The sequence below is a fragment of the Ursus americanus genome, chromosome 7, assembly GCF_024610735.1.
Source record: "Ursus americanus isolate L20-20 chromosome 7, mUrsAme1.1.p, whole genome shotgun sequence".
Classification (NCBI taxonomy): Eukaryota; Metazoa; Chordata; class Mammalia; order Carnivora; family Ursidae; genus Ursus; species Ursus americanus.
In genome coordinates, this window is record NC_142133.1 from 57657270 (window position 1) to 57684710 (window position 27441).

The 27441-nt window shown below is 41.3% G+C and overlaps 1 protein-coding gene across 3 annotated transcripts in view; it reads left to right on the forward strand.

The window, feature by feature from the left end:
- Window positions 1–7434: 7434 nt before the first annotated feature.
- Window positions 7435–27441, forward strand: part of FEZ2 (fasciculation and elongation protein zeta 2) — a 41348-nt gene continuing 21341 nt past the window's right edge. For all 3 annotated transcript variants that reach the window (XR_015725291.1, XM_045809091.2, XM_045809092.2), the window contains exons 1-5: window positions 7435–7688; window positions 11845–11953; window positions 17850–17966; window positions 19872–20013; window positions 21069–21337. Coding sequence is in view for 2 of the 3 variants with exons in the window: in XM_045809091.2 (XP_045665047.1) it covers window positions 7435–7688; window positions 11845–11953; window positions 17850–17966; window positions 19872–20013; window positions 21069–21337 (891 nt within the window). In the remaining variant the exon portion in view is untranslated. The remainder of the gene's footprint in view (window positions 7689–11844; window positions 11954–17849; window positions 17967–19871; window positions 20014–21068; window positions 21338–27441) is intronic.

Here is a 27441-nt window from a genome sequence, read left to right on the forward strand (position 1 = left end):
ATAAAAGATTATTTATTTATTTGAGAGAGAGACAGAGTGTGTGAGTGTCGGGGTGGGGGGTAGAGGGAGAGGGAGAAACAGACTCCCTGCTCAGCAGAGCTCAATCCCAGGACCCTGATATCATGACCTGAGCTGAAGGAAGACATTTAACTGACTGAGCCACCCAGGTGCCCCTATTTATTTATTTTTTTTTAGAGAGAGAGAGAGAGTGAGAAAGAGAGAGAATGAGAGCCAGGGGATCGGGGACAGAGGGAGGAGGGAGAGAGAGAATCTTAAGCAGGCTCTGTGCCCAAGGCAGAGCCTGACGCGGGGCTCTGTGTCACAACCCTGAGATTATGACCTGAGCCAAAATCAGGAGTCGGACACTTAACCGGCTGAGCCACCCAGGCACCCCATATTTTAAAACCAGGTATTTTCAAATTATTAAAATGAGCAATATGATAACACAATTATTAAGCATGAGAAAGAACTTTCTGGATTCAAAGAACTTCACAGCCTAATTAAAAGTTCCAAGGATATAAATGAAAATACTATAATTCTATGAAACCATTTACAAGTGTTTTATTTTTCAAAAACAGTTTGATGCATGTATAACCATCATTATTTGCAAATAAAATATGTAGAAGAAGCTAGTAATTTGGTGATCCTTCTTTACTGTTCTGACATTTTTGGGAGATGTAAGTGCCACATGTCCTTATAAGAGATCTTCAATTAAAGAATTTAATTTCAAAGAACTAAATATTGTTTATTTTATTAGACACTGGAAATGAATCCCTGCTCCAGGGTCATTTAACATTTATTATTAAACACAGATCAAATCAATGCCTGCTTCAGGGAGTATTAAAAGCAACGTCTTTAGCTTGTGTCACCCTTTGCCTATGGGAAACTTTAATTTTAATATCACTTTGAGATATAGAACAAACTTAGAAACAAATCAATCTTCAAAGCAATTCATAGAACTTCCACTTTATAAATTATTCATAGGTAGGACACTGCCCATAATAATAGAGGCTTATCAGTCTCTCCTTTGTTCTCTTAATCTATGCTATTGTTTTTCTATGCATTTTACTAGGAGCATGGGGAGAGATTTTCAGGTCTCTGTAACCTCAAGTATTTCTTGGGTGCTAATGACAGAGGAGATGGTGTCCGCTGCCTCTTAAATTTTGGATGTTTTTATTCCATTAGTGCAAGTGTATTGAACAAAGTAATGAGATCCTATCAAGAGTGAGAGGCCTTAGAATCTTCTGACCTACTGTTTTTTTCTCCTTTCCATCAGTATGTTCCACGAATATGCACAGAGACGTCCCTGTCTGGGGGACTGGGAGGTTGAGGCTTGTGACAAAGTGAACTTGAATAACAAAGGAGAAAAAAATGAATAACGCGGAAAAATTTGAGAAATAAAAATGAGGGTGTATTCGCATCAAACCGGCTATTCAGCAAAGGAGAGAGGGCCCTTAGGGGTCAAATACCAAAGCCCTAAGTTTTAAGGTAGGGCTGTCTGCCTTCTGTGCTGACCCATTATCAAAGCATCTCACAGCAAAAGGTTACATTGTCACTTTCACCCGAACTGTACTTTCTCTCAAATTTCCTTTATTCCATACAGCTGGCATCTTTGGTCCCCTGTGATTTCTAGTAGTTAATACCCTCCATCTATCCCTCTTTCATGATCTTCTATAGACCAGAGATGGTGGGTTTTCCCCTTGATCTGTGACCTATCGAGGCCGCTGCCCTGCACCCTTCTTGCAGCTGGACGTTTGGAGAACTATTCATTAGAGAGCCTTCAGCTGTGCTTTCATCTTCTAGTACCTATTTCTCCTTGGTATTGTCTTTATTTGGTGGTTTAAATATAGATTAATTACTGCTATAGGGGTGACAGGTGATCTCAGTCAAGGTCAAGTCTGATTGTGTTGGGGTGGCAAAGCCCTTAAGCGTTTATATTTGCATGAGTTGATATCTATTGGGACATTGTTGTTAAAAGAAAATGAGAGGGCTTTGTGCAATGGGAAAGGCAGGGAGTGGGAACCAGCCAGGAGAGAGGAGAATGGAGGACTGGCATGGTGTCTGTTAAGGCGGTTGGAGCTAAAGCTGGTGAGCCGACTGTATTGAATCGGTTGAACTTGGGTAAGTATGACATGGAAAAGATCTCCTCCCCGTCCCTCACCCCCTGCCCCTGGCCCCGGCCCCATCTCAGCCTGCAAACATACTCTGTCTGGTTTCCCATCACCACTTCTGACTGGCATGTTGGCCAGATTCCTTAGCTTTTCAGTCATGTTCACAAATCAGCACAGTCTGATTTTCAGGTACAGAGAAGTCTGACTCCATGTCAATAGCAACTTCCATGTCAGACTCACGTCAAAACTCCTCCCCTCCCCTGCACAGGCCGGCCTGGGAGGCAGCAGAGAAGGGGCTTTCGCTTGCCCTTTCACACCTTCATCAAAATCCCTGTTGCTCTATGTCCCCTCCTCCTCCTAGACTGAGGTGGTCTCCTGCTAGGGCTCCTCAACCCTGCTCAGATTTTTTGGTGGGACCCTTTCAAGATGACTTGAGTCTAGCTTCCTTCTGGCATGCCCCTTGGTTCCCAGGGTAAAATCATAACCCTTGCCCAACAAACCATGGGCTGTCCCCTCTGTTGCCTTCTCTCTTGGCCCCGACATCACAGGCAGCTCCTCCATCCTCCTCCCTTCAGAATTCTCTAGGTAAGAGGAAGCCCTAGTTCTTAGATTCACATATACCCCAGAGCTCCAGGGGACATATATCAGGTTCTCCTAAGAACTTGCTCATGGTGCCCCACCCTGGGCCCATAGGGTTCTGAAGTCTAAGTCCTGCATCTCAGTAACCATCTTGCTGGAGGGAAAGACACTGGTCCCCCTTCGTGCAAGCTCTGGCCACTCTCTGGTTCTTGAGAAGCCCTCTGTCTGGCTTGAGTCTGGGGACCCCAGTCCCCATCAATCTGGCTGGCAGCTCTGTGTCTCCATGACGCTAAGCCGTCTTTATAATTCTAGTCTCGTCTCCTGTAGATGGTTGATAGGGTACAGGGAAAGTTCTGGTTTGGTTCTTAATTAGTGAGTCACCCATTTAACATCTTGTTACTGTTCTAGGAAAGACCAATACTCAAGGGTGACAAGGAAGCCAGAAAAAAGAATGGGATCATGTCAGTCCTGAGCTCAAGTGAGGTGCCCTGTGGGAACTCCCAGAAACCACTGAGGTGACTTTGGGAGACATGTTAGTTTGTGAGGACTGCCATAACAAAATACCATAGACCAGGTGACTTCAAATAACAGAACTTTATTTCCTCACAGTTCTGAAGGCTGGAAGTCAAAGGTCAAAGGGTCAGCAGGGTTGGTGTCTTTTGAGGCCTCTCTCCTTGGCTTGCAGATGGCTGCCCTCTTGCTCTGTCCTCACGTGGTCTTTTTGATGTGTGGACATGCCCCAGGGATCTCCTTCTCTTCTTACAAGGATACCATCAGATTGGATTAGGGCTGTACCCTAATGGCCTCATTTTAACTTAATCACCTCTTTAAACACTTTATATATAGTCAGATTCTGAGGTACTGGGGGTTAGGATGTCAACAATAGGAATGTTGAGGGAACCCTATTCAGTCCATAACAGGAGAAGAAGGCTGAGGCTGAGGTTTTCTGGCCCCTAGATGCAACCCCGAGGGTCCTGGCTCCCTCAGCACACCCTCACCCAGTGACCTTTGGTGTGGCGGCGCCTGGAGTCCTGCCGGCAGACCGGAGGGGATGACCAAGCTCCTGACATTTAGGCACTGATGCTAATTCAGTCCGTTGGAGCTCTCAGTCTTCCAAAGGGCAAATCAGTCCTTCAGAGTTAACGATTACTTTCTACAACATTTAATTAAAGTGACATTTCTTTCTTTTAAAAAATAACAAGGAATTCCCAAGACAACTAGTCTTAACCATCTAATATCAGATTAGAAACAATTCACTTACTTCTGTGTCTACCCTAGTCAAGTAGAAAATTGAGCAATTATGTGTGTGTTTGCTTAAGTTATGCAAACAATGATCTTTAATAGGCCACATTGTTTTGTTTTTGTAGATCCAAACTTTATCTGACTTAAGTGGTGTATTTAGATCCATAGCATTAAAAATTTTTTTGTTTTTAATTTTAATTCCAGTGTAGTTAACATACAGTGTTACATTAGCTTCAGGTGTACAATGTAGTGATTCAACAATTCTGTGCATTACTCAGTGCTCATCATGATAAGTGCACTCTTTGACCCCCTTCACCTATTTCACCCGCCCCCCAACCCCCCTCCCCTCTGATAACCATCAGTTTGTTCTCTGTAATTAAGAGTCTGCTTCTTGTTTTGTCTCTTTTTCCTTTGTTCATTTGTTTTTTAAATTGCACATGTGAGTGAAATCATGGTATTTGTCTTTCTCTGACGGATCTATTTCACTTAGCATTATAGTCTCTAGTTCCATCCATGTCATTGCAAATGGTGAGATTTCATTCTTTTTTATCACGGGGTAATATTCCATTGTATATATACCACGTCTTCTTTATCCATTCATCTATCAACGGACGCTTGGGCTGCTTCCATAATTTGCTTATTGTAAATAATACTGCAATACACATAGGGGTGCATACATCCTTTTGAATTAGTGTTTTTGTATATCGGGGGTTAATACCCAGTAGTGTGATGACTGGATCATAGGGTAATTCTATTTTTAATCTTTTGAGGAACCTCCGCACTACTTTCCACAGTGGCTGTACCCAGTTGCGTTCCCACCAACAGTGCAAGAGGGCTCCTTTTTCTTCACAACTTTGCCAACACTCGTTGTTTCTTGTTTGTGATTTTAGCCATTCTGACAGTTGTGAGGTGATATTAGATCCATAACATTTTGATGAGGCTATTTTGATGCAGCAATATTGGTGCAGCTCTTTTGATGACAAGATATTTTGACCACTCTAAAAAAAACAAAGAAAAAAAATCCTGTTTACTTACAGCTTCCAAAATTATAATACTACGTGTAGAACAGGCATCCCCACTCTTAGTCTCACCCATCACAACCCCACTCACGACAAAATTTTTCTTCTCCAAAGATAGCAAAAAAAATTTTAAAGATTTTATTTGTTTGGGGGGGGGGCGCGGGAGTACACAAGCAGGGAGAGGGGCTTTTTTTTTTTTTTTTTAAGATTTTATTTATATATGACAAAAGAAATTTTAACATCTCTGGAAACAAAACCTTGGAGGGAGAAGAATAAGAAAGAAGGACCTAAGAAAACACAACTCCAAAGAAGTAGGGCACTTTAATTTTAATGCTCATTCTTGTGACACCCTCATCTTTGCAAATTTTGGGGGACTCTGGTTGATTTTGTGGAATATTTCTGGATCCTTTGTTTCCCTTGTCCTAACACTCTTAAGAGTATGGAAAATTTGGGACCAATACCCTTATAAGAAATTTATACTAATAAGTATACTGGAAAATAGAATGCAATGCATACGAGCAACATTAAATGTGTAACAGGTGATCCAGGGATCAGACAAAAAGTAAAGTCATTTACAGACCAGTTTATCTCATCCAAATGTGACCCAAGCCACCTGCTTTCTCTTTGCAAACTCCTCTGAATCGTTTATGTCTCTCCATTTCTATAGACTGGTGGAGCCTCTAGATGCCACCTGGTCTCCTGAAAGCACCCTGTCGGACTTCCCTGGTGTCACCTTCTGACAGTGAGTCATTGTGCTCAATAGAGCTTTCTTACTTTTGGTTTTTCATTCATTTTCCTCCCAATTCAATAGGAAGTGGACTTTGTGTTCTTGAAGGTTGGCACCTTTTTCTCTTTTCTTCACATTTTTTCCTGTGTGGGCCAGAGAGATTTCCCATCTCCACTGAATTTCTCCTCCTCAGAATGAGTCCCTCTGACTTAAGTCTTCCAATTAACAGTCTATTTTATTAATCTTGGATTACTTTGAAGTTAATTGACATTATTGTATAAAATCCAGTTTCAATCAAACGGTAAGTTGGAAGAGATGATCAACAATTTCGCAATTACTAAATAATTACCATGGACAATGCATAAACTAATTTTAAATGTCTGATTTGGATCCACCTTTAAGGAGATCAGATGTTAAATAAACAAGGCACATCTGTACAGGGCAGTTCTAACAAGTGATTTAATAAAGCCATGCCTTTTTAGAAAAAAATTGTGATTAAGTATAGATAGCATAAAAATGAGCATTTTAACAAATTTTAAGTATACTGTGGCATTAAGTACATTCATGTGCAACTATCACCACCATCCAAGTCCAGAATTTTTTACCATCCCAAAAGGAAACGCTGTACGCATGAAACAGTAACGCCTCATTTTCCCCTCCCCCAGCCCCTAGCAACTCCATTCTACTTTCTGTCTCTATGATTTTGACTTTGTCATTCAAGTGGAATTATACCGCATCTGTCCTTTTGTCTCTGGCTTCGCTTAGCATAATGTCTTCAAGGTTCATCCCGTTTGTTGGTTTGCAACCCTCTTGGGAGCTTCCCAGATGTAATCTGAAATGAGCCTCCTTAGGGGAAGGGCAGGGAAAGACCTAGGACAGAGGGGGCCACTCCAAGTTGGTAGATGGCAGTTTTAATAAGCAAAGGGAACTTACATAGACAGGAGGCTTGCCTTTGGTGACGGCAAAACAAATGGATCCCCACACCCACCTGCCAAATCTTAAATGTTTATTAAGAGGCCTTAACAGGGTTCATTCACGGGTATACCATGAATGTTCTCAACATATCATCTGAAGGCTATGTCCTTGAAGCAGCCTCTGGGAGCAGGAAAGGCAAGTAGAACGCCCATTCCAAGGACAGGGGAGGGGGTGAGAAGACTTCTAGTGCCTGGGTCAAGCTCAGGGATCAACTGGCAGTTACATATTTTCAGTTACTCTCCCCAACACTGTTCCAAGTGCTTTGCAAATATTAATTCACATAATTATTCATCTTTGTATGTTCCCCAAGGTCTAGAAAGTGCTTTGCATGTGTCAGATAGAAAATATTTGTGGAATGAATTTTGGTAGGACTTAAGCATTTCCAAGTGACTCTGCTTGCTTTTCGGGTTTGTAAATTACAAAAGGAGCCGGTTTCTCCCGCGGGCATAATCTGACACTAGGTTGCAAGTTTAAAGAAGCCCTTTATTTTAGTCACATTTAGGCCAGTTTCCCACTAAGGGAAGCCATTCCTGAGTGACAGAGACTATAGAAAGCGACTCAACGTAATTAAAGTTTTTCATTCTACGGAGACCGCAATCACCTGGGAGAAGACTCAGGAAAAGGGAAGACCCCAAGGCTGGGCAGCCCCTGCAGATCCACGTGGTAGCTGGACGGAGGAGGTGGGGCCCGAGGCGAGGCGGGGCCTGCGGCGGGGCGGGGCGGAGCCGGAGGCAGGGCGGGGCCTCTGGCGGGGCGGGGCGCGCCACTGCGCCGGGCGGCGATGGCGGCGGACGGGGACTGGCAGGATTTCTATGAGTTCCAGGAACCGGCCCGGAGCCTCCAGGACCAGGAAAACTGTAACGCGAGCCCCGAGGCCGGCGCAGGGCCGGGCGGGGGAGGCGACGGCTTCCCGGCGCTGGCCTGCAGCTTGGAGGAGAAGCTGAGCCTGTGTTTCCGCCCCTCGGGTCCGGGCGCCGAGCCCCCGAGGGCGGCCGTGCGGCCCATCACCGAGTGCAGCCTCCTGCAGGGGGACGAGTGAGTGCGGGCCCGGCCGGGAGCGGGCGGGAGCCTCCCCTGCCCCTCGCGCTGCCCTCGTCCTGCCCTCTGGCCCTCGGTCTGCAGCCTCGGCGAGACTCCGGCCACAGGCTCCTCCCCCCGCCCTCCTTCCGCCTCCTCCGACTCGCGAGTCCCCGCCCTCTCTGCTCCCCCACAGCGCTCCCTGGGGCTTTCGGCCTCCGGGCGCTCAGAGATTTAAATCCCCCGCTCCCCTGCGCTCCACGCTCCCTCACCCTCGGCCACTGCCTTCCTCCTGCTCTCTAGAAACCGACCTAGGTTGAGTTCAGAGTGGAACGTCCTTCCATAGCGCAGGTAGTTAGAAATTGCACCTCCTCGGGCACAAGTGTAGCCACTCATTCATTCAACTAGCATTTATTTAAGCGCTAAGTGCTTCGCGCTGGGAATACCAAGGTGACTGAACGTACCCCTCTCACGTAGGGCACAACTTAGGATGGGGGCTGGATTTGTAAACAAATAATTTGTATGGGTGTGACAAATACTCTCCTGGACATACGTGCGAAATATTGAAGATTTAAAAGGGGGTGTGTGGGAGAGCCAGGAAAGGCTTCACAGGGAAAGAAATGTGCAAACTGGATCCCGATGGATGAGTGGGAGTTTGCCTGGCAGATGAAGAATGGTCTAGCATTGCATTTCGCCGATATTGCACGTGCAAAGTACCAACGCTGAAGCAGCATTTATGCCACAGGAATTTATTGGTTCCATCTGAGAGCCCAAGTGGTGTGCAAATCCCCACAGAGGGGAAAAAACGAAAGAAAGTCTGCGGTTATTAATAGCAAGGATCTCCTAGTGTGGTGGGACAACGCAGGTATGAACAGGTAGTTACTACAGAATCATCTAAGCGCAATGATAGGACATTCATGCATAATTGTGTGAGCTGGGTAAGGGAGAGGCAGAGTTCCTGGGGGGGGGGCACTTTATTTGACTATCCGCAGTTATAATTTGGCTAAATAAGGGTTGTAATTAGATACCAGGGTGTCACCCCCAAAAGATAGTAAAAGGAGTGGTGAAAGTGAGGGAACTGAGAATACTGGGGAAAGGAGTTGCAGAGAAGCTGAGAGTGCAAGGAGTGGCATAAAAACTGTGAACATGGATCCACAGGCATAGAAAGGGCCTTCCAGCCTTATGGTCTCCTTTCCTCTGTGAATAAGGTAGGAAGCTTGAGAAGAGGGATTTGGGAATGAGGGCCTGTAAACATGGCTTAGCAGTGGTTGGGGCCTAGCTATGTTGGGGACCATATTGTCTCATTGGCACCCGTCTACAGTGTTCTGCCCAGTGTGGAGGGAAGAATTTATGACTGGATTTTGTATACACATGTATGCAGCCAGTAGCCAAAGATGACATTTTTGAAAGTCTATTCCTAGAGAAGATAGTTTTATATATATGTAGATTTATATACTCTGAATCATTGAGACTCAGGACATTTCTGGATTAAAAAATGATAGTTGTGATGCATTTGGGTTTGGCAAGAGTAACTTCTCAGAACAGGTTGGTGGTTTGTACACAAATGTTAAGGTTCCCTGTTTTTGCTTCGCCTGTACTGTCTAGAAAGTAGTTTTAGTCTTTACTTAAATCCTAGGTTGATGGAAAACTTAAAAAAATATTTTGTTACTCTTGATAATGTTATTTATTTATTTATTTATTAAAAGATTTTATTTATTTATTTGACAGAGACAGCCAGTGAGAGAGGGAACACAAGCAGGGGGAGTGGGAGAGGAAGCAGGCTCCTGGTGGAGAAGCCCGATGTGGGGCCCGATCCCAGAACGCCGGGATCACTCCCTAAGCCGAAGGCAGATGCTTAACGACTACGCCACCCAGGCGCCCCCTGATAATGGTTTTTAGTAGATGATACATTGGTAGTAATGCATGATTCTTGATTTGGGAATGCATAACAAATCTCTTTCTCTGGTTTCAGGGGCCGGGGCTGGTCACCGCTCCCTGTTCCTTCTCTGTTGTATACATCTCTCCATTGCTTATAGAGTCCATCCCTGCTCCTCTCAGTAGAGAGCTGAGAATTCTTTCACTCAGTGCGTTGGCTTAGGGCATTTTATTTAACTTCTAACTTCTCTGAGCCCCACTTTTAGTTTTGGTTAAATATGGATTGCCCTTATCTGCTATGGTTTTACTTCTGAAGTATAGCATGTAAGATTCAATATCACAGGACTTTGACCTCCTTGGAAAAAAGCTTTCCTGCTGGTTGTTTATGATTGCTTGTAATACTTTATGATAAAGATAAAAGCAATTCATGTCTTGACTGGAGAATTCTAGAAATCTTTCACTTAAGTCAGCCCTGTGTCCTTCAAACTATAATTGTTCTGACCTTGGTGGAGATAGAGGACTGTCCTTCACTTTCTTGGAAGATCAAATTCACCCACAGTCTGTCCTGGGTGACGTATTCCACTCCACTTGTCTTCTTCGTTCGTCCTCGTTTAAGAAGAAGCAAGTAAGCAGTCCCTAAAACCCTGGACTGTCTTCACCTACTAGGATATCCTACTTGAGTTCCTAACCAGGGTTAGGTATATAGTCAGTTATTCAGTATCTGAAAGCCTTTTACCCAGGAAGGTTTGGATCAGAAACTCCGCAAGTTTAGCAATCCAGAGTTGTTGCCTCCAATTGGAGTATTTGGCATTGAAGAAGGTTGTGTGATTCTAACAGAGAGGAGAATAGGAGTGAACTATGCATATGGGACATGTGCTGGGTAAACGAGCCAGTTTCCTAGAGCTTTTTGGGTTCACATTTTCATTGAGGCTAATGTGCATTCCAAAGCCAAACATCATTTTGGGATTTTATGTTTTGGCAGTTATGGTCCCATTGCTTCTTCTCTTTAGCACTAAATCCCAAATTCATTAAATCAAGTATATTGCTTCTTTATTTTTAAGCTTGCATTCTTATTTTTATGCCTCCAGTGGTCTTGTTTTTGTCTCTTAGTGGCTTACACATTTGGAAAAAAAACAAACCCACTCAGTTATTTAAGGGCTTATGCATGGTTAGATATCTGCCATATATTTTAGGTTTTTTTCCTTATGATGTCTGTGTATCTCTGCCCATTAAGTAGCTTATATATGTAGTGTTTAACTCACCCCAATTAAATTTCATCTCATTTATATCTCTGAAGTCATTTTTAATATAATGTCATGTTTTATTATGCTGTTATTACTTTGGTACTAAATCTGAATTTTGGTCATGAAGTTGGAGTTTGCTGTCCTTATCCAGTGTGGCTTGGGACTTTCCTAAAACAGCTCATTTGAAATAATGCTTAAGAGTAATAGAGCTGGAAGTAACAGAGCTGTTACTCAAGCCTCGCATATTATAGAAGGGCGGCTCTTACCTAGAGAGGTTAAGGAACATGGCCAAAGACTCATTGTTTGAAGAAGAAAGGCAACGAGAGTCTATGTTTCCTGAATTTTAGTCAAGCACCCTTTCATTTTACTCTGTTGCTTCCCCGAAATTCTGTTTGACAATAAGGAAGGGTGATTGCATTGGCTATAACCTTGTGCGTTTTACTGTGAACTCCCCTTTCTTTCCTCCTTCATTTTATCTCAGTCCTTAGCATATTATATTACAAAATAGATATTAAACCCCAGTCTTACATCGAGACTGAATCCTTTCTTCAGGAAGGATAACACATTTTGGGTTGGAGAAAAGATTATTCACCCAATGAAATGATCAATAAAGAAGTGCAAACCCAGCATGCGTACCACCCGTGTGGCTCTGGAAATACTACAGAAGCTCCTCGTATTTGAGTTTCCCCCTCTGTGAAATGGGGATAATGATGGCTCTTCATAATGTTGTTGTTGAGGATTAAATGAGTTAATCTATGTAAATTGCTTAGGTCAGTGCCTGGCACCTAGTATTCTGGAAATGCGAGCTGTTGACTTTGAGAGAGTTCTACCACTGCCTATCTTCCTCAGAACTTCTTGTCAGCTCAATGATCTGACTGTCATTTAGTCGTCTTTAGGGGGCTCTTCTTTGTTGGTGTTTTTCTGGAAAACAGGAGGCCTTCCATGGTTTTGCTTTGACATTTTTTGTTCTTTCTTTCACTATAGTTTTGGTATTTGTTTTACAAAAGACGTGTGGGATGTTAACTTTAATTGATTGTAGTTTTCTTCTTTTTAAGGATTTGGAATGCCCTAACAGACAATTATGGAAACGTGATGCCTGTAGACTGGAAGTCATCCCATACCAGGACTTTGCATTTGCTTACACTGAACCTCTCAGAAAAAGGGGTAAGTTAGGAATTGAGCGAGTAGTTTCTGAATAACTGATTCTGATAATAGACCTCAAAAATAGTCTTTCTAGTTAACACAAATTCATTGGATTGCCTTTTATTTCCAAGTTTATAGCCATTGATGTGGCCCTCTGTTGCTATCTTGGCTCCACTACTGCCAGCTTGGCTCGCACTTTCCTCCAGTTCTTCCCAAGCACACACTCACTTTTGTATGTTTAGCCAAATCTTCACCTGGATACAAACACCAGTGATCAGCCTTTTATCTGAGCTTAACTAGCACCATTTCAGTGTGCTGAGAAAACTGGGTAATATATTGAGGGTACTGGAAACGCAACATCGAGTTAACTTTCTGATGAATTTAAGGACTTGTGGGACATGACATGTTTTCTGATGCCTGTGTGTTCCTGTGAGTATTGGAGAACCCTTAAAAGACTTTAGAGTTCTTGGCTACCTGTTTGAGGCTGCTGGGGATTTCTTGGGATTGTAAAGTGAAGGTGTCTTGAGTAAGAAATGTGAACACAGGTGGTGGGACACAGGTGGTGGGACAGCTGGGGGGGAGTAGGTGAGGGAGGGTCATTGTTTTAAGTGGAAAAGCACAGTGTTACGTTTATCTAAAGGTGAGGAGAAACAGCCAAGTTATGTAAGTTTCAGGGGCTGTTTAAGTTTTTTACCATGTAACAGTGTAAACCCGTGCCAGACCTTTTGGCATGCTCTGTGTTTCATTAAGTCTATTTGTGTAATTGAGAGTATAATGCAGTGGGGCTGTCAGTATCTTAAATAGTACTATTAATGTTTTATGAAAACGATTTTCTCAAATATATGACTCAGGACAGCCTGCTGCCTATTATTTTCTAGTAAAATATAGAGTTCTGCCTGCATTACCCAGTACTCCAGTAGATAGAGAAATCTTACTGTATGTTCCAGTTATCAACCCCACTAAGCTATTCTGCTGACTGACCTGGCATACATTTCGGGAAAAGGAATAAAATGACATACCTTATGATCTGTCTTCTGTTTATTTAGACCCTGACTATCATTTTGGGCTTGGTTCAAGTTTCCCTTCCTCTCTGAAGCTTTCTATTACTGTTTTAGCCTTTGCTGATCACATGGAATTATACAATTTTAGAGTTGGAAGCGACTTTAAAGGACACTTAATCCAACCTCTCACTTGGGGGGATTCCCCATCTACAGCCTCTCTGACAGATGGCCATTTAGCCATGGCCTCAATCCCTGTGTGGAAGGAAAATGCAGCTCTCTCTGTGGGAATCGGTTACACTGGTGGGGGTGTGAAAATCTTCAAGGACTTATCTGTCCCACAGAATTTAGCCCCGTTGTCTCCTGGGTACTGGTCCCCACAGCACTTTGTCCATGTCTCAAACCATTACTTTGTTCTCTTATTGATCATATGTGTCAGGGTCTGTCATTAGATTTTGATTTGCTGGTAGCAAATCTATTTAGTCTTTTCAGTAACTACCACTGTGCATGGCACCTAGTGAGTACTAGGACAAGTGTCTGTTGAGTGAATGAATGAATAATCTCATCAATGAGACCATAAGGTTCAAGAACATGACGGAAAGTTCTTTGTTAAAAAAAATAGGTATTTTCTATATTATTTAACATAGTGCTAAATCCGTGATAGCCCATCAGTGAGTATTTTGTTTGTTTGACGTTTTAAAAAATAGCTTAGAAGAGGTCCTTTCATGGTTTCAGATTGAAGTGCATTAGCAGCATGAATGGGACACTGTAATTTAGTTTCATTGACTAAAATGTACATCTTGTATTGTTTTTAGATTGCATCTTGGGAAGTCACTCCCTTTTTCCGCCTTCTGATTGTTGTTTTCAATGCCAGAGTAATGGTATAGCCAAGGGTAGTGATTAGTAGTGACTTAGAGTTTAATACTAGTAACTGATCTTAATTATAAAAGCCTTATCTGGAAAACTCAGCAGATTAAAGTGGACAAGTGACCATCCATCTGTCATCTACCTTTCGTGACACAACTATCCAGGTGATGAATAAGAACTGAAATTAGAACTCTATTCCTCAGGAAGGAGTAACGCACATTAAGTTCCTGAAGAACAAGGAATTATGTAAGAAGTGACCTTTTCATTCTATTAAATAGCATATTATTACATCTTTTTAAACCTGAGTTCCTTTATTTAGTATTGCCTACTGTGTGCTCTATTCTTTCCGTAACTGAATTACGTTGAATTTGCCTTTGGAAGCATCCTTTAGGTTATTCCCTTTGTGAAATAGGATCTATAGGAAATTTTTTTCTTGACGGAGGGAGAAGACATTTCTTTTGCATTAGGATGAGAAAAACATTCAGGAAAACCACCATTTGCCACATTTCAGCTTTTAATTTTTCTTTCATTGAAGTTCAAGATAGCACACTTCTAAATTTGATGAGTCTTTCTACAGTAAGGCAACTGGAACGTTCCAGATTCTTACATGGGCACATTTTTTCCATTTCAAGCAGCTTCAGTTTCATACAGGGCAGTAGAACCACCAGCTCTGTATCTAAACTGGCACAGGAAGGAGTGATGGGAATGCTTGGCAAAGAGAAGACATACTGATGCTGAAATGAGAGAGTGAATAATGATACCCATGACAGCCAAAGTTAGTTTTCAAAGCCGAAAGGGATTCCAGCCCTTAACATACACCATCTCTGTGGGGAATGGACTTGGCTCAGTCCCTGGAAAGATGATCTGGGGTCATTATTTCTGTTGTTATGGAAATTTATTCTAATGGTTTACTGGTATCACTCATGTGTTTTGGCAATAGCTATAAAAACTATTCTAAATCCAGTGCCATTTTTGAATATGCTTATATGTAGAAGGCTTCTAAATCATACTGCCTTAGAACATCTCTTGTGCCGACTCCTTCCTCCTCCCATGACCGTTTTTTCAAGGACAGGGACTTTGTTTTATGCACCTTTTTATCTTCATGAGCAGAGGCAGGAAAAAGATAATATCTTCCTTAGGAGTCATTTTTAAATGAAAACTTTGATTTGTCTGTAAGGAGAAAAATAAATCTATGGTCCTCCAATTATAATGAAGATTGATTTTGGAAAGTGTTGAAATTTAAGGATCTGCGAAGATAATTGCTGGGTCTGCTCCGCATCAGCCATACACCCTTATAACTAGACTTTGGCACTTTTCATCTCCACTTCTATAGCCTTGAAGTCGAACATTCTCTCTCACCGAGAGCCTAAGCTCTTGATCTTTCACAGTCCTTATTAAGAGGGTAACTGCATTGGTTTAAAAAGTACTAGAACGAGTATAGGACTTAACATGAAAAAGCAGCCTCTGCCTTCCCTACCCCATCCTTGCTTTCCACTTACCAGACACAGCCACTTTCAGCTACTTGAACTGTTTCTTCTGACAGGTAACATGCTCTCATCATTTCACTTAATTTTTTTTTTTCAACTTTAGACTTTATCCATTTACTTTCTACCCAGAGGATGAAGGGTTAGGTCTCTGTCAGTCCTCCCTCCAACCCCCAACACCATAACCCTCATGAAAACTTTCCCTTCCCTTGTCTTCCCAATATCATTATATAAAAATACTTAATTAAATTAATCTTCATCATTTATATTGACTGTTTAAATGTTCACAGTTTGCCCATTTTGGTACATTGTGAGTACATTTCCTCTAGTAATTTTTTTGTTTTTTTTCTTAGGATAATTATCATTGCCTTTTTGTGGTTCATTTAAGCTATCATTAGCTCATAAATTCAGCCTTAACTGAGCCGTAAAACTCATTTTAGTAGGTGACATACACCAGAGAATCTGTCAGTGTCTCTGCCTCTGTTTCTCTCATGCTTTTCTCGATGCCTCGTGCAGTGACAGTTGTCATCTGAGCTGTTTACTCTCCAGGTGATCATTCTGGGAATCTGTACTTCACCATCATTACAAGAATTCCCCCACTTCTTTCTTGTATTAATTAGATCCCAGGTCTGCTTCCTTTCTGGTTTTCCTCCTGGTTTTAATGGAGTGTATTCTGCAGTAACTTTCTGAGAAAAGGACGTGTGAGGTGAAATACTTCGAGAACTTGAATGCCTGTAAATGTGTTTATTCTAAGCTCCCAACTAATTGTTAGTTTAGTTGGAGATAGGATTCTAGGCTGAAATTTATTTCTTTTCTTTTTTTTTTTAATTTTAATTTTTTATTATGTTATGTTAGTCACCGTGGAAATAACATTGACTTTTTTTTCCCCCCTCACTTCTTTTGTTGCTGTTGAGAGTTCAAAAGACATTTTGATTCTTGATCCTTTTAATGTGATGGTTTTTTCTCTCTGGAAGCTTTTAGATTCTTTTTTTTCACACAGTGTTCTGAAAGTTCACAACGATATGCTGAAGGCCATGTGCAGGCCTTTGCTAGGCTGATGGCACAGTGAAGACTAGACTGAGGACGTGTGTCATCACTGAGTTACAACTTGGACTTGCATTATGTGGTAGGACAGGTCTCAGAGTCCTGATGTGGCTCCTCTCCCAGCCTGACGTTCTGAAAGCAGCACGCCAGCAGTTCCTTGCCCTTCTTCACGGCAGGTTTCTGACTCGGTGGGTTGTATTTGCCATTACACTTTGGATGCTCCTGTGTGAGAAACTAGGGAGGCAGTAGGGATCTACATCCCCTCAATTCTGTCTTCCAATTTCATGTATATCCTCTGTACTGGCAAATAAAATAATTTTTTCAGGTAAAATCTTATTCTTTAGATTATGTACTGTCTCAGAGAAATGCACGGTTGCTTCTTACCTAGCTCCTTGCTGCCCATTTATTCTTCAGGAACTCTGTGAGCGGTACTCCTTTCTGATGACGGGGCTCTAATTCTAGTTCTGTGCATCCTCTGAATCGTCCTGTCATGGTAGATAGATGATAGGTAGATGGTCACTTGTCCATTTTCATCTGCTGCATTTTCCAAATAAGGCTTTACAATTAGGACTAGTACTAAATTCTTGGTCATGATGATCGGTGTGGGCAGATTAAGGTAAACCAGCTAGGTAGGCATGGTGTGATAACCCAGGGCTGGCAGCAGCAAGCAGTACTAGCACCCCCTGGCATGAAGGGTAAGGAGAGGAAGAAGTTATCAGAACCTAGAGAGAGTAGCTGTGGGGGAAGAGGGCTGCTTGACAGGATCTGTGGCTTTTTGGTAGTCTGGCAGGGAAGGAGACAGCAGAATGAATGTCCCTCTCTCACCCTCCCACCTTCCAGTCTCCTGCTAATGTCTGCTGGTGGTTTTTAACCCAACTGGAAGCCAGAAGTCAAGGGCATCCTTTGACTTAGTCCATAAAGTTAAGCCTCCTGAGGCCCAGAGCAGGGTGGAAAATGGCAGTGAGGCAAATGGAAACCTCTAGCACAGTTAGGTTGAAAGATGTTCTTGGAACCTACAGAGATTTTATTTTTGGAAGAAGAGCTGTTCATCTGTAAGGCAAAGTATGACTCTTGTGGACGGTGCCAGGGAGTAGATTCCAAATCTTTTACCCTGAATATTAGAAGTTAGTTTGGAAGTAATCAACTTTATGTTATCTGTGGAATTTTAACATATACCAATCTTAGATGTTAACTAAACAACATTTGCTGCTAACCCACCCATTACCTCCCTCCCCTGTCTCCTATAATTCCCTGTGACTTCCTAACAAATACTATACGTAACACTCTGTGTGTGTCGGTATTGGGCATTAGGGGATGCATGCAGCAGCTCAGCCATTTCATACTTATTTTCCATTCCCGCCGTTTGTGTTTGAGGTGAGTGTGTAAAGCACTTCACACACTGCCTGGCACGGAGTGATCGTGATCATGTCTCCCATTCCAGGGAAGGCCCTTCTTTACCCAGACACTGTGACTTTGTTGTGATCAGAATGTCCTGCTTTTAACAGTGGGTTATTTTGCTTTTAGGTAAGTGACAGTTTGCTCTTTGATACATCAGACGATGAGGAGCTGAGAGAACAGCTGGATATGCATTCAATCATCGTCTCCTGCGTTAACGAAGAGCCCCTCTTCACTGCGGATCAGGTACAGAGGAGACATTCGTCCAGGAAAGGAAAAGGACCCTCGAGCTGAAAAACGGTTTCTTACTGTGGCAATAGGGGATGGGTTGTCGGCATTTACTTATTTTTCCTGCATTTTCTGTTTATGTAGGCTTATCAGTTAACTCCTCCACTGAGAAAAGAAGGTGTATGTAATCTGAAGCAGACAGGATTATGTTAGTTGGGCAGATTTTTCAATACAGGCACTTTCCCAATATAGGCCTTGTTAAAACAGCACAGCAAGTTACTAAGGGAGGGTTATTGCTTCAACTGAACTCCTAAAAAATACTGTGAATTTTGTATGTTTTTTAGAGTTAGCAAGACATGCCAAACTATGCTATATCTGTGCGGAAAATACCTACTTTCTCTAAAAGCCTGTGTAAAAATCATTAGCACTTATTGGAAGTACATATTGTGCACCCAGAAAGAAGTGAGCATTATTCCTGTGGAATGCTCTAATAATGTCAACCCTGTATTCATTTAAACCACTTGAATCAGCTTTCTCATTGTCTGAATACTCTTCCCACTTGCATCGTGTCGTCAAACTGCGGTGCAAGAACTTCCTCCTGCAATAACGTGCTCTGTGGCTTCTCTGACTGTGGACGCTACCACATTAAATGTTTAGGCTGGAAAGATAAGGTCAGTAAAGAGATATGTTATGACAAGTTTGGGAGGAGTCCATTAAAAATGTGCCATTTTGATGCTCCTTAGTCACATTTGTGGCTGGATTTTTCTAGGCCTCTCGGAGAGTACGGTGCTTAAAATGCCAGATAATGGGGTACAGGGCTGTGGGAGATGGAGCATGATATCCCAGGGAAATACATGACCCTGAGAGTTCATTGCCTCCTCAGTGATCTGTCTGCCTGAATGCGTAAGCTGTTCCTGCTCCTAAGACTTAGAGAAGTAAATTCTGCTGTCTTCTCCAGTGTTTCATTGTGCTCTTTCACAATGCCCATTTGAGAAAATCTTCTTACTAGTTAACATAATCCTCACCTCCTTCAGATTTACTCTTCTTTTTCCTCAGTACAAGTATTACATCTTAAGCTTGCTGATTCCTCCTGTATTTTTTCTAATAGGTTGTTTTTTTTTTTTTTAACTCTTACATCTATTTTTTCTAACTGTTGAGTAATTTTTCTGGTTTTAAGTTCTCTGTGACTTTTATATCCTTCTCAACTTTTAAATGTGGAGCAGGACAAGATACTATTATAAGAGCAGTGTTGACACGACAGTAGATCATTGTTTGAAAGACAGATACTTCTGAAATTTTCCTGCTTTTGTGCAGTTTTGTTTTTTTCTCTTTTAAGTTTCTACATTTCAAGTAATTTTTGAGTATCTCTTAATCTTCCATTGAGTTAATACATGAAATTCTTTTTCTGCTGTTAAAGGAAAATTTTGTTGCTGTAGAGGTAATTTTTTGCTTTACGTATCAATTTTTTATACTGTTCCTTTTTTTAAATTTTATGTCAGTTTGATGAAATGCTTTAGATTGAGCACTGGCATGTGGCATATGGTGTATTATCCATCATTTGCTTTCTTTTGACTATCACTATAAACTGGTTCTAGCACATCTGAAGTAAATTATACATGTGTTTCTGCACCGTTTCTCAGATGTTGCAAGATCTGATAGGGCTTCCTGAATCATGATGAACATTAAATCATACTCCGTTTAATTTTGTGCTTAGCATATTGTAAATTTTTTTTTTTTTTGATAAACCATGTTCACTCTTACAGTCAAAATTTTGATTATTCAGAACACCAGCTCCTCCTACACACTGTTGGCTAGTGAAGAATTTGGTGCATTTCTACTTTGGTGGCCTCACGTGAGCACCGTGTGCAGATAGATTATTTTCCCAAGTGTCTCCGAGTAACAGGGGTATGTGTATCTTGGAAGGTTATTGAAGAAATTGAAGAAATGATGCAGGAATCTCCAGACCCAGAAGACGATGAAACGCCCACCCAGTCAGATCGGCTGTCGATGCTGTCCCAGGAAATCCAGACTCTTCAGAGGTCCAGCACAAGCAGTTATGAAGAGAGTAAGGCACCCTCCTTAAATCCGTGCACCTCGTACTTGCTGTGTATCTCAGACCATCTCCAGAAAGCCCCGACTCCCACAGGCTGTGACATGCACACTTCTTCAGTCCTCCAGTGATGCTCGAGCGTGTTTTTATCATTGCTCGGGGACTTTGGCTTCTTCACCTTCCAATCCTGTACTAGTCGGCTTGGGCTGTGGTAACAAAGTCCCACATGCCCGGGGCTTAACAACAGGAGTTTATTGTCCCTGAGGCTGGAGGCTAGAAGTTTAAGATCACGGTGTCTGTCAGGTTTGGTTTCTTCTGGGGCCTCTCTCCTTGGCTTGTAGATGGTGGTCTTCTCTCTGTCCCCACGTGGCCTTCCCTGTGTGTGTGTGTCTGTCCTAATCTTGTCATTTTATAAGGACACTTGTACTGGATTAGGGCCACCCTCACAACCTCATTTTAACGTAATTATCTTTTTAAAGACCCCCATCTCCAAATACAGCCACATTCCGAGGTACTGGGGGTGAGGGCTTCAGTGATGTCCTAGCCCCACTCATGTGAGAAGTGCTGAGAAAAAAACTGAAAGTGGGCGTTAGGGACTAGTCTTTCCTTTCATCTTCCCAATCTTCAAAAAAATTCACACATCGGGGCACATGTGATCAAGGGAGTATTTAATTTTTTCAAATCGACTTCTGTCTTCTGAAGTGTGCTAGAACCCTGCCAAAGTGCGTGCAGTTTCTTGTCAGCAGGTCGTTTCTGTCCTCTCCCTCGGCTTTTGTGTTTGTTCTTTTCCTTGTACTAGCTTTTTTCCATCTTGACTGGAGTGCTGTTCGTGGGATGATTGAGTTAGACAAGTAAAGAATGTTGTTACACTTAGCCTTTTGAGAAGTAAGTTTGCCCACCTACCTCTGCTCAGACCTGTCCAGCAGAAGTTTTAGGATTACAAGAAGATCTCCAACAGTTTAATTGTTTAGAATATGATCTTCGCTCTTTTGGCATAAAACACCCCGTTGTGCCACTCTCTTGAAACATTTTTTGTCTTAGTGTCTGCTGTGCTTTGGTTTTGGTCACAGGAGTAAAAAGGCTCTCAGTATCTGAATTAAACGAACTACTGGAAGAAATCGAGACCGCCATCAAGGAATTCTCTGAAGAGCTCGTGCAGCAGTTGGCCCTGCGAGACGAACTGGAGTTTGAAAAGGAAGTGAAGAACAGCTTTATTTCTGTTCTCATTGAAGTGCAAAACAAACAGAAAGAGCACAAAGAAACAGCCAAGAAGAAAAAGAAACTCAAGAATGGCAGCTCTCAGAATGGGAAGAATGAGAGAAGTCATATGCCCGGCACAGTAAGTGGTGTTTTGCTGGGAGCCGCTCCCGTGGTCGTCCCAGGGCTCCGGGCCGGTGGCGGGCAGGCAGGGCCTGTGTGTGTGAGTGCGCAGGCCTCTCGTGGGAGCACAGATGGGCCTCTGGTCAAGGAGACCACTGTGCTCAGCTCCTGCAGAAAGGTGTTTTCTTGGTGAGCCTATAATGGTTATCCGGGTAATTCAGTACTGAGATGTTTAGGAGGGAAGTCAGTGGAAGGAAGGGGGGGAGGGAATAAAGAAAGAGGGTATCTCAAAGGTGACCATTTTAATACAGCAAAGTGTAAATAGTGGTTGTTTATGTTTGGCTGGTGGGCTTACAAATGGTATTATGATTTTCTTGTTTTTGCTTCTCTTGTATGAGTTGTATAACACACAATTAAAAGCGGGTGCATTTAAAGGTAGCTGAACTGTGCTGAGCCTAAATCACAGACTGATTTGTAATCAGCTTCCTCCTGACTTATCAATGAAGTTGGAATATGAAGGCGTTAGAGGCGGTCATGTGACATCAGCCATTTGCCCTAGTATTTGGCAGGTTAGAATATTTCTGACTGCTGGAAAAAAAAGTTTAGAATATGAGAATCATTGACTCTTCATATGGAATTTCTAGTTTTCTTTTCTTTTCTTTTTTTCTTAAGTGGTCCTATTTTATATGATTAAACTCCATCATAAACATTAATTATACAAGATGTATTTCTTTATTGATTTTAGAGCCATTTCATTTTTCTGTGATCAGTTGAGACCTTAATTATTACCACCTTCATTTTATTTGTATGTGAAGAAATGTCGATTTTATTTTTTTGGAGTATAATTGGGCAAAGGGATCCATTTTTCTAAAAGGAATGTCCCTTTTTCATGCATGATTTTGATAACATGGTAATACAAATTACCACAAACTAGCTATTCTGGTTTGTAATAATACAAGTTCTGTCTTTGATTAAGTCTCGATTTATTTTTTCTAAAGAATACTTACCAAAGAAGTGGTTCTCATTAACCAGACTTCGATGGAATCAGGGAAGAGAATGCAGTTCTAGGTTGCTGGGTCACCAATGAGCAGTTGATACATACAAAAAAGAATCTCCCCATTTAGCCTATTCATTGTCTGCTTTTGGCCTGTGAGTAAATGGACACTTTCTTAGTGTAATGTCTGTCTGTTTGTTGAAAGGACATAGCTCATAAGCTGACTTTGAAAAAGCTCTCAGATATGTGGTATAAAATATTTTTGAGAAATGGCAGTAATGATTGAAGAAGTGTTAGTTGCTTCTCGTGCCTACTCTGGAAAGCAAAAAAACCCCAAACCCAGAACATTTGTGTGACTATAAAATTCTGGAAAGTTTGCTTTAAATTTCTGGAGCAAAATTTGTATGTCATATTTTTTTAAAAAATTGCACCTTTTAAATTGCCCCGTTATTCAGGTTTGATTAAACGAAATGCCTAGTTAAAAAGTCATAGCATGGTTGGTAATTTCTATCTGTCTGCTTTTAAGAATTACATGTAAACCCTCCATTTATTAGTGTTAACACTTGGCTGAGGGAAATAAATTTATCCCGAGAGGGGTTTAAAGGCTTCTTTTTGTAACTCCCATATAAAAAGTGTTATAGTGGATTCATGGTGTAATTGTACATGGCGTTTATATTGAGAAATGGATTTGGCAAGGAGACATTTAGATCTTACTCAAACCTTTATGAGTCTTGGAATAGATTCATCGTAATAGGCAATTTTTTCACATTGTTTGGACCTGTGAAGTTGCTTCTTGAGTCCTGATCTATTAGTAACAAAACCTTTAATCAGGTTACTAATGGCATTGCTCAGCTTGTGGTACTGGTTCCGTCTATAAGCTGGAAAAAGACCATTCTATCTGTGATACAAGGAGCCTGAAATCTGTGATTCTGAAAAGAGTGGTAGGTAGCTCAGAACCCTAAAGTGAAACGGCCAATTGGATAGACAGATTGCAGAAGATATTACCTTGTTAGACATTTTATGTAACATGCAGTTTGGGCAAGGCCTGTCTTTCTGAGTTAGCTCTCATTAGTGATACAAATGTCTAAAAATTGGTGACCTTCTTACATTTATCATGTGTTATATGTTTTCTAATAACACTGGTCACTTTTTTCTTTGGATATTTTTGTTTTATTAGCAGGACTTGGTTCTCTTTCCTTAAGCATGGAGTAGCTTCCTTCCATTTTTCCTTAAATCTTCCATTGAAACAGAACACCCATTTGTAATTGGTGTAACACTTTATCCACATTTGCTAGCTCTTCTCTTTGGGTGGGAGCAGAGCAGAGTTAAACTCTTTAGGTGTTAATTTTGGAGACATTTTGTTTTGAACATTTTCTGTAGTGAAAAAAGAATTGGGGGCTTAGGGATGCTATTTAGAGCAGTAGACAGTTTTGGGGGGCATGGAAATACTATTAAATATTAAAGTATTGAGGGGCGCCTGGGCAGCGCAGTCGTTAAAGCGTCTGCCTTCGGCTCAGGGCGTGATCCTGGCGATCCGGGATCGAGTCCCACATCAGGCTCTTCTGCTATGAGTCTGCTTCTTCCTCTCCCACTCCCCCTGCTGTGTTCCCTCTCTCGCTGGCTGTCTCTGTCACATAAATAAATAAAATCTTTAAAAAAAAAAAAAATTAAAGTATTGAGTATCTTATTCAAGTGAAATGTTATCTTCATTTGTTTTAATTTTTAAAATCTGCTACATGTTGGATAAGGTAATATCCATACATTCATTTAGTAGCAATATGCATTCATTCAGTAGATACTTGCAGAGTGTCTTCCTTGTGCCAGGCACTGTTGAAAATACAGTGGCAAGTAAAGCAGACAAGGCCCATGGCCTCTTGGAGTTTATATTCTAATGAGGGAGACAGGCGATGAACAAAGAAAGAATGACTAGACAATGTAATTGCTGATAGTAATAAATGCCACCAAGACAATAAAAGGCTGGGTAAGGCGGTTGATAGCAATGCTGTTGGGGAGCTGTTTTTGATAGAGTGGGCACTATGTCACTGTTCCTTCTGATGAGCAAGGTAGGCTGTCCTGTCTTTTTCCAGTTCTCTGTTGGGAGGGGAGGTTAGAGGAGTAGATCTTCTGAGACTCGAGAGAGCGGAAAACTTTATATCTTTTCTGTCCTGTTGTTCAGCATCATGAGAAAGAGAGGGGTGGGGGAGGAGTTTGGAATGGTTGATGGGTACTGTCCGTTAATCACTATGGTGACCTGCATGCATCTTTTTGAACTGCCCATGCTGTGTTGGGCCTTGGTGCTTTTCTATATGCCAGTGCCTTTTCTGGAGTGGCCCTCTGTTCCTGTTTTGCCCAGTCCACTTGGGAGATTTTTTTTTTTTTTTAATTTGACCTTCAAAATCCTGGACAAGCATTGTCTTCCTTTCTTAGAACCTTCCTCGATGACTTTTCCTCCAATGCAGAATTGACTACTCCTTCTTTTGGGGTTAGTATTATTCCTCTTGACTATTTCTGTTGGCACTGTCACACTATATTATAGTTTTTTGTTTTCATGTCTGTCTGTCATGCTTCTCTAAGGATAGGAAATGTCACTCTATCTTTATATCCTTAAGTATAACATTAGGTACTAACAAATTTCTGCTAATAAACATGTGAAAAAGATAAACTTGCAAATCTGTATTTGTCCCTAGGGTCTTTCTGTCAGGTGCCAAACCCTCAGAGGCCGAGGAGGCTATCGATTAAGAATTTTGGGTTAAGAGCTTTATTTTAGTCCCGCTCCTGCTGCTGGGTACATCTCCCTTTGAGTTTTGAGTTTTGGGAGGATTAAATGAAATAATGTATGGAAGTCTGGCATATATCCTGAGTAAATGCTAGTTATTGTATATCCAACTGCCTACTAGTTATTTTTGTCTGCAATTTATCAAACTAAAGTTACCATTTTCCTAAAGTGGAATTTATTTATTATATATTTTTCTTTTGGTTAGTGGAACAGTCTATTTACTCACTGAAATCAGTGCAATTTCCAAGTCAAAGGATATGCAGTTTTGGAGGGTTTTAAACAACCATCTTTTGATATAGTTCTACACAAATGAAACCCACTAATAGCATAACTGAGCGGCCATTTCCACACACCTCCAACCAACAATGGGTGTTGTTAGCCTTTTGATATATACAGATCTGAAAGGTAAACAATGGTTTGATCTGTTGACTTCTTTTGTATTCTTTTGTGAGTTGCCTATTAAGTCACTTTTGAGATGTTTTTTGTATTTATTTATGAGGGTACACATACTTCTGATCTCATAGTATCATACTCTGTTGTCATCATTGGATTAAATCTCACCTGGGAAGGAGTGCAGCCTTCCAAAAGCTCATTCACATTGTTTCATTGTTTAGCATCCTACCTAGTTTTTGGTTCATTGCACATCACTTAATGCCTGTTCGTTGAATTGAGACTTCGTTATAAAGGAGATAGAATCCCACAGGGTTTGGATTTGTCCTATTTGAGTTGTTATTCTATCAGGGATTTTCTTGTTGCCAGTGTTCTGTTTATGTTGTATAGAGTCACAGACTATTGGATTTCAGTGGCAGTTCACATGAGTACAAGAACAAGTCAAAGTATACCAGTTATGTTTTAATTTAGCAGTAGTTGTCACCTAGAATTATCTGAAGTTGTAAAGACATGAGCGTTTACTTGCTTGGCATCATACCTCACTTTCAGGATGCAATGGACATACTTCCTCCTTTAGGATCCAGTAATGTTTTCAAATTAAAAGTCACATGTGTCTTTTCTGTTTGCCGTAATCACTTTGAGCTTTCAAGAGAGAGTAAGTCTCTTGTGTTGGACTTAAGCACCAGCAAAAATAAATAGTTGCTTCAGTCTAACCAGAAGAAGTTAATTTTGAAAACTTTTGGAGTATTAGGAATCAGTAACTCTGTTGTAAAAAGAATTATATTTCCCTATTGCTTTTGGGGGTTGGGGAGATAACTGCCTAAAGATGGGGAGAGCTAGACTATGGCTGATACTCTTTATTATATATATGTCTGTCTTTCACAGGTGCACTGCTCTGTATTTATGACTCAGCTCATATTATGACGAATAGTCAAATCTATTTTGTCTCTCTTTGACATGCAGAAATGCCCCAGTAATAGTTTTTCATTTAATCTTCACCAAAGCTGACTTTAAGAGAAATTTATTTTCATTTAGATAGCTCTTATTAGATTGTTCTGAAGTTATTCCAATTTGTGCCAGCTCCTAGCTTAGAAGGATCTGTTTTGACACTACTACTTGAATTTGAGGCTTTTGTTTAAAGTAAGATGGACCTAGTTTTTTTCTTCCCTTCTTTTTAATTTGGAATTTTCAAATTTTACATTTGCTAAGATGATTTAGACTGAGGATTAACAAGGCAAACTACTGCCTGAGGGCCAAATTCGCCCTCTGCCTGTTTTATAAATAAAGTTTTATTGGAACATAGCCATGTCCATTCATTTCCAAATGTTCTATGGCTGCTTTGGTGTTACAAGGACAGAACTGAATAGTTGTGACAGACTATGTGGACTGCAAACTGTTGACTCTCTGGCTTTTTATAGGAAAAGTTTGCCAACCCCTGATTTAGACTAAAATTTAATACAATTAAAAAATTTGAAGAAAAAAATGATACAAACTCCATTTAAAGTGAATTTATATAAAAGATCACTATATTGTGACTAAAATTTATTATAAAATGTAGCCCTGTTTTATCTAAGAATGTGTTGAATTGTTCTTTTCTTCAGGGCCCCATCCAGTAGCCTGAGTTGTGCCTATAGGTGGTGATGCCTTGGCCAGTCCATCTCCAAGCCACTTGCCTAAGGCACTCTGCCTAGCAATAGACCTTTGTGCTCTATGTGTCAGATTCCCAGTAGCTAAGTGAAGACAGCCAGCAGGTAGACCAGTTGTCTCTAGATTTGGGTCCAAATGAAAAACTTAAAAATGCTGGCAGTCTTCTGGGTACACTGTATTTATAGACAGTAATAGAAGTAGTTAAAAGAAGGTAGAGGAGAAGTAGGAAAGGAGCTGATCCCCCTCCATCACTTTTTCTAAGTAATGGTACTCAAGAGGATAAAGTCCGCCCTATATATGGGAATGTAAATATTAA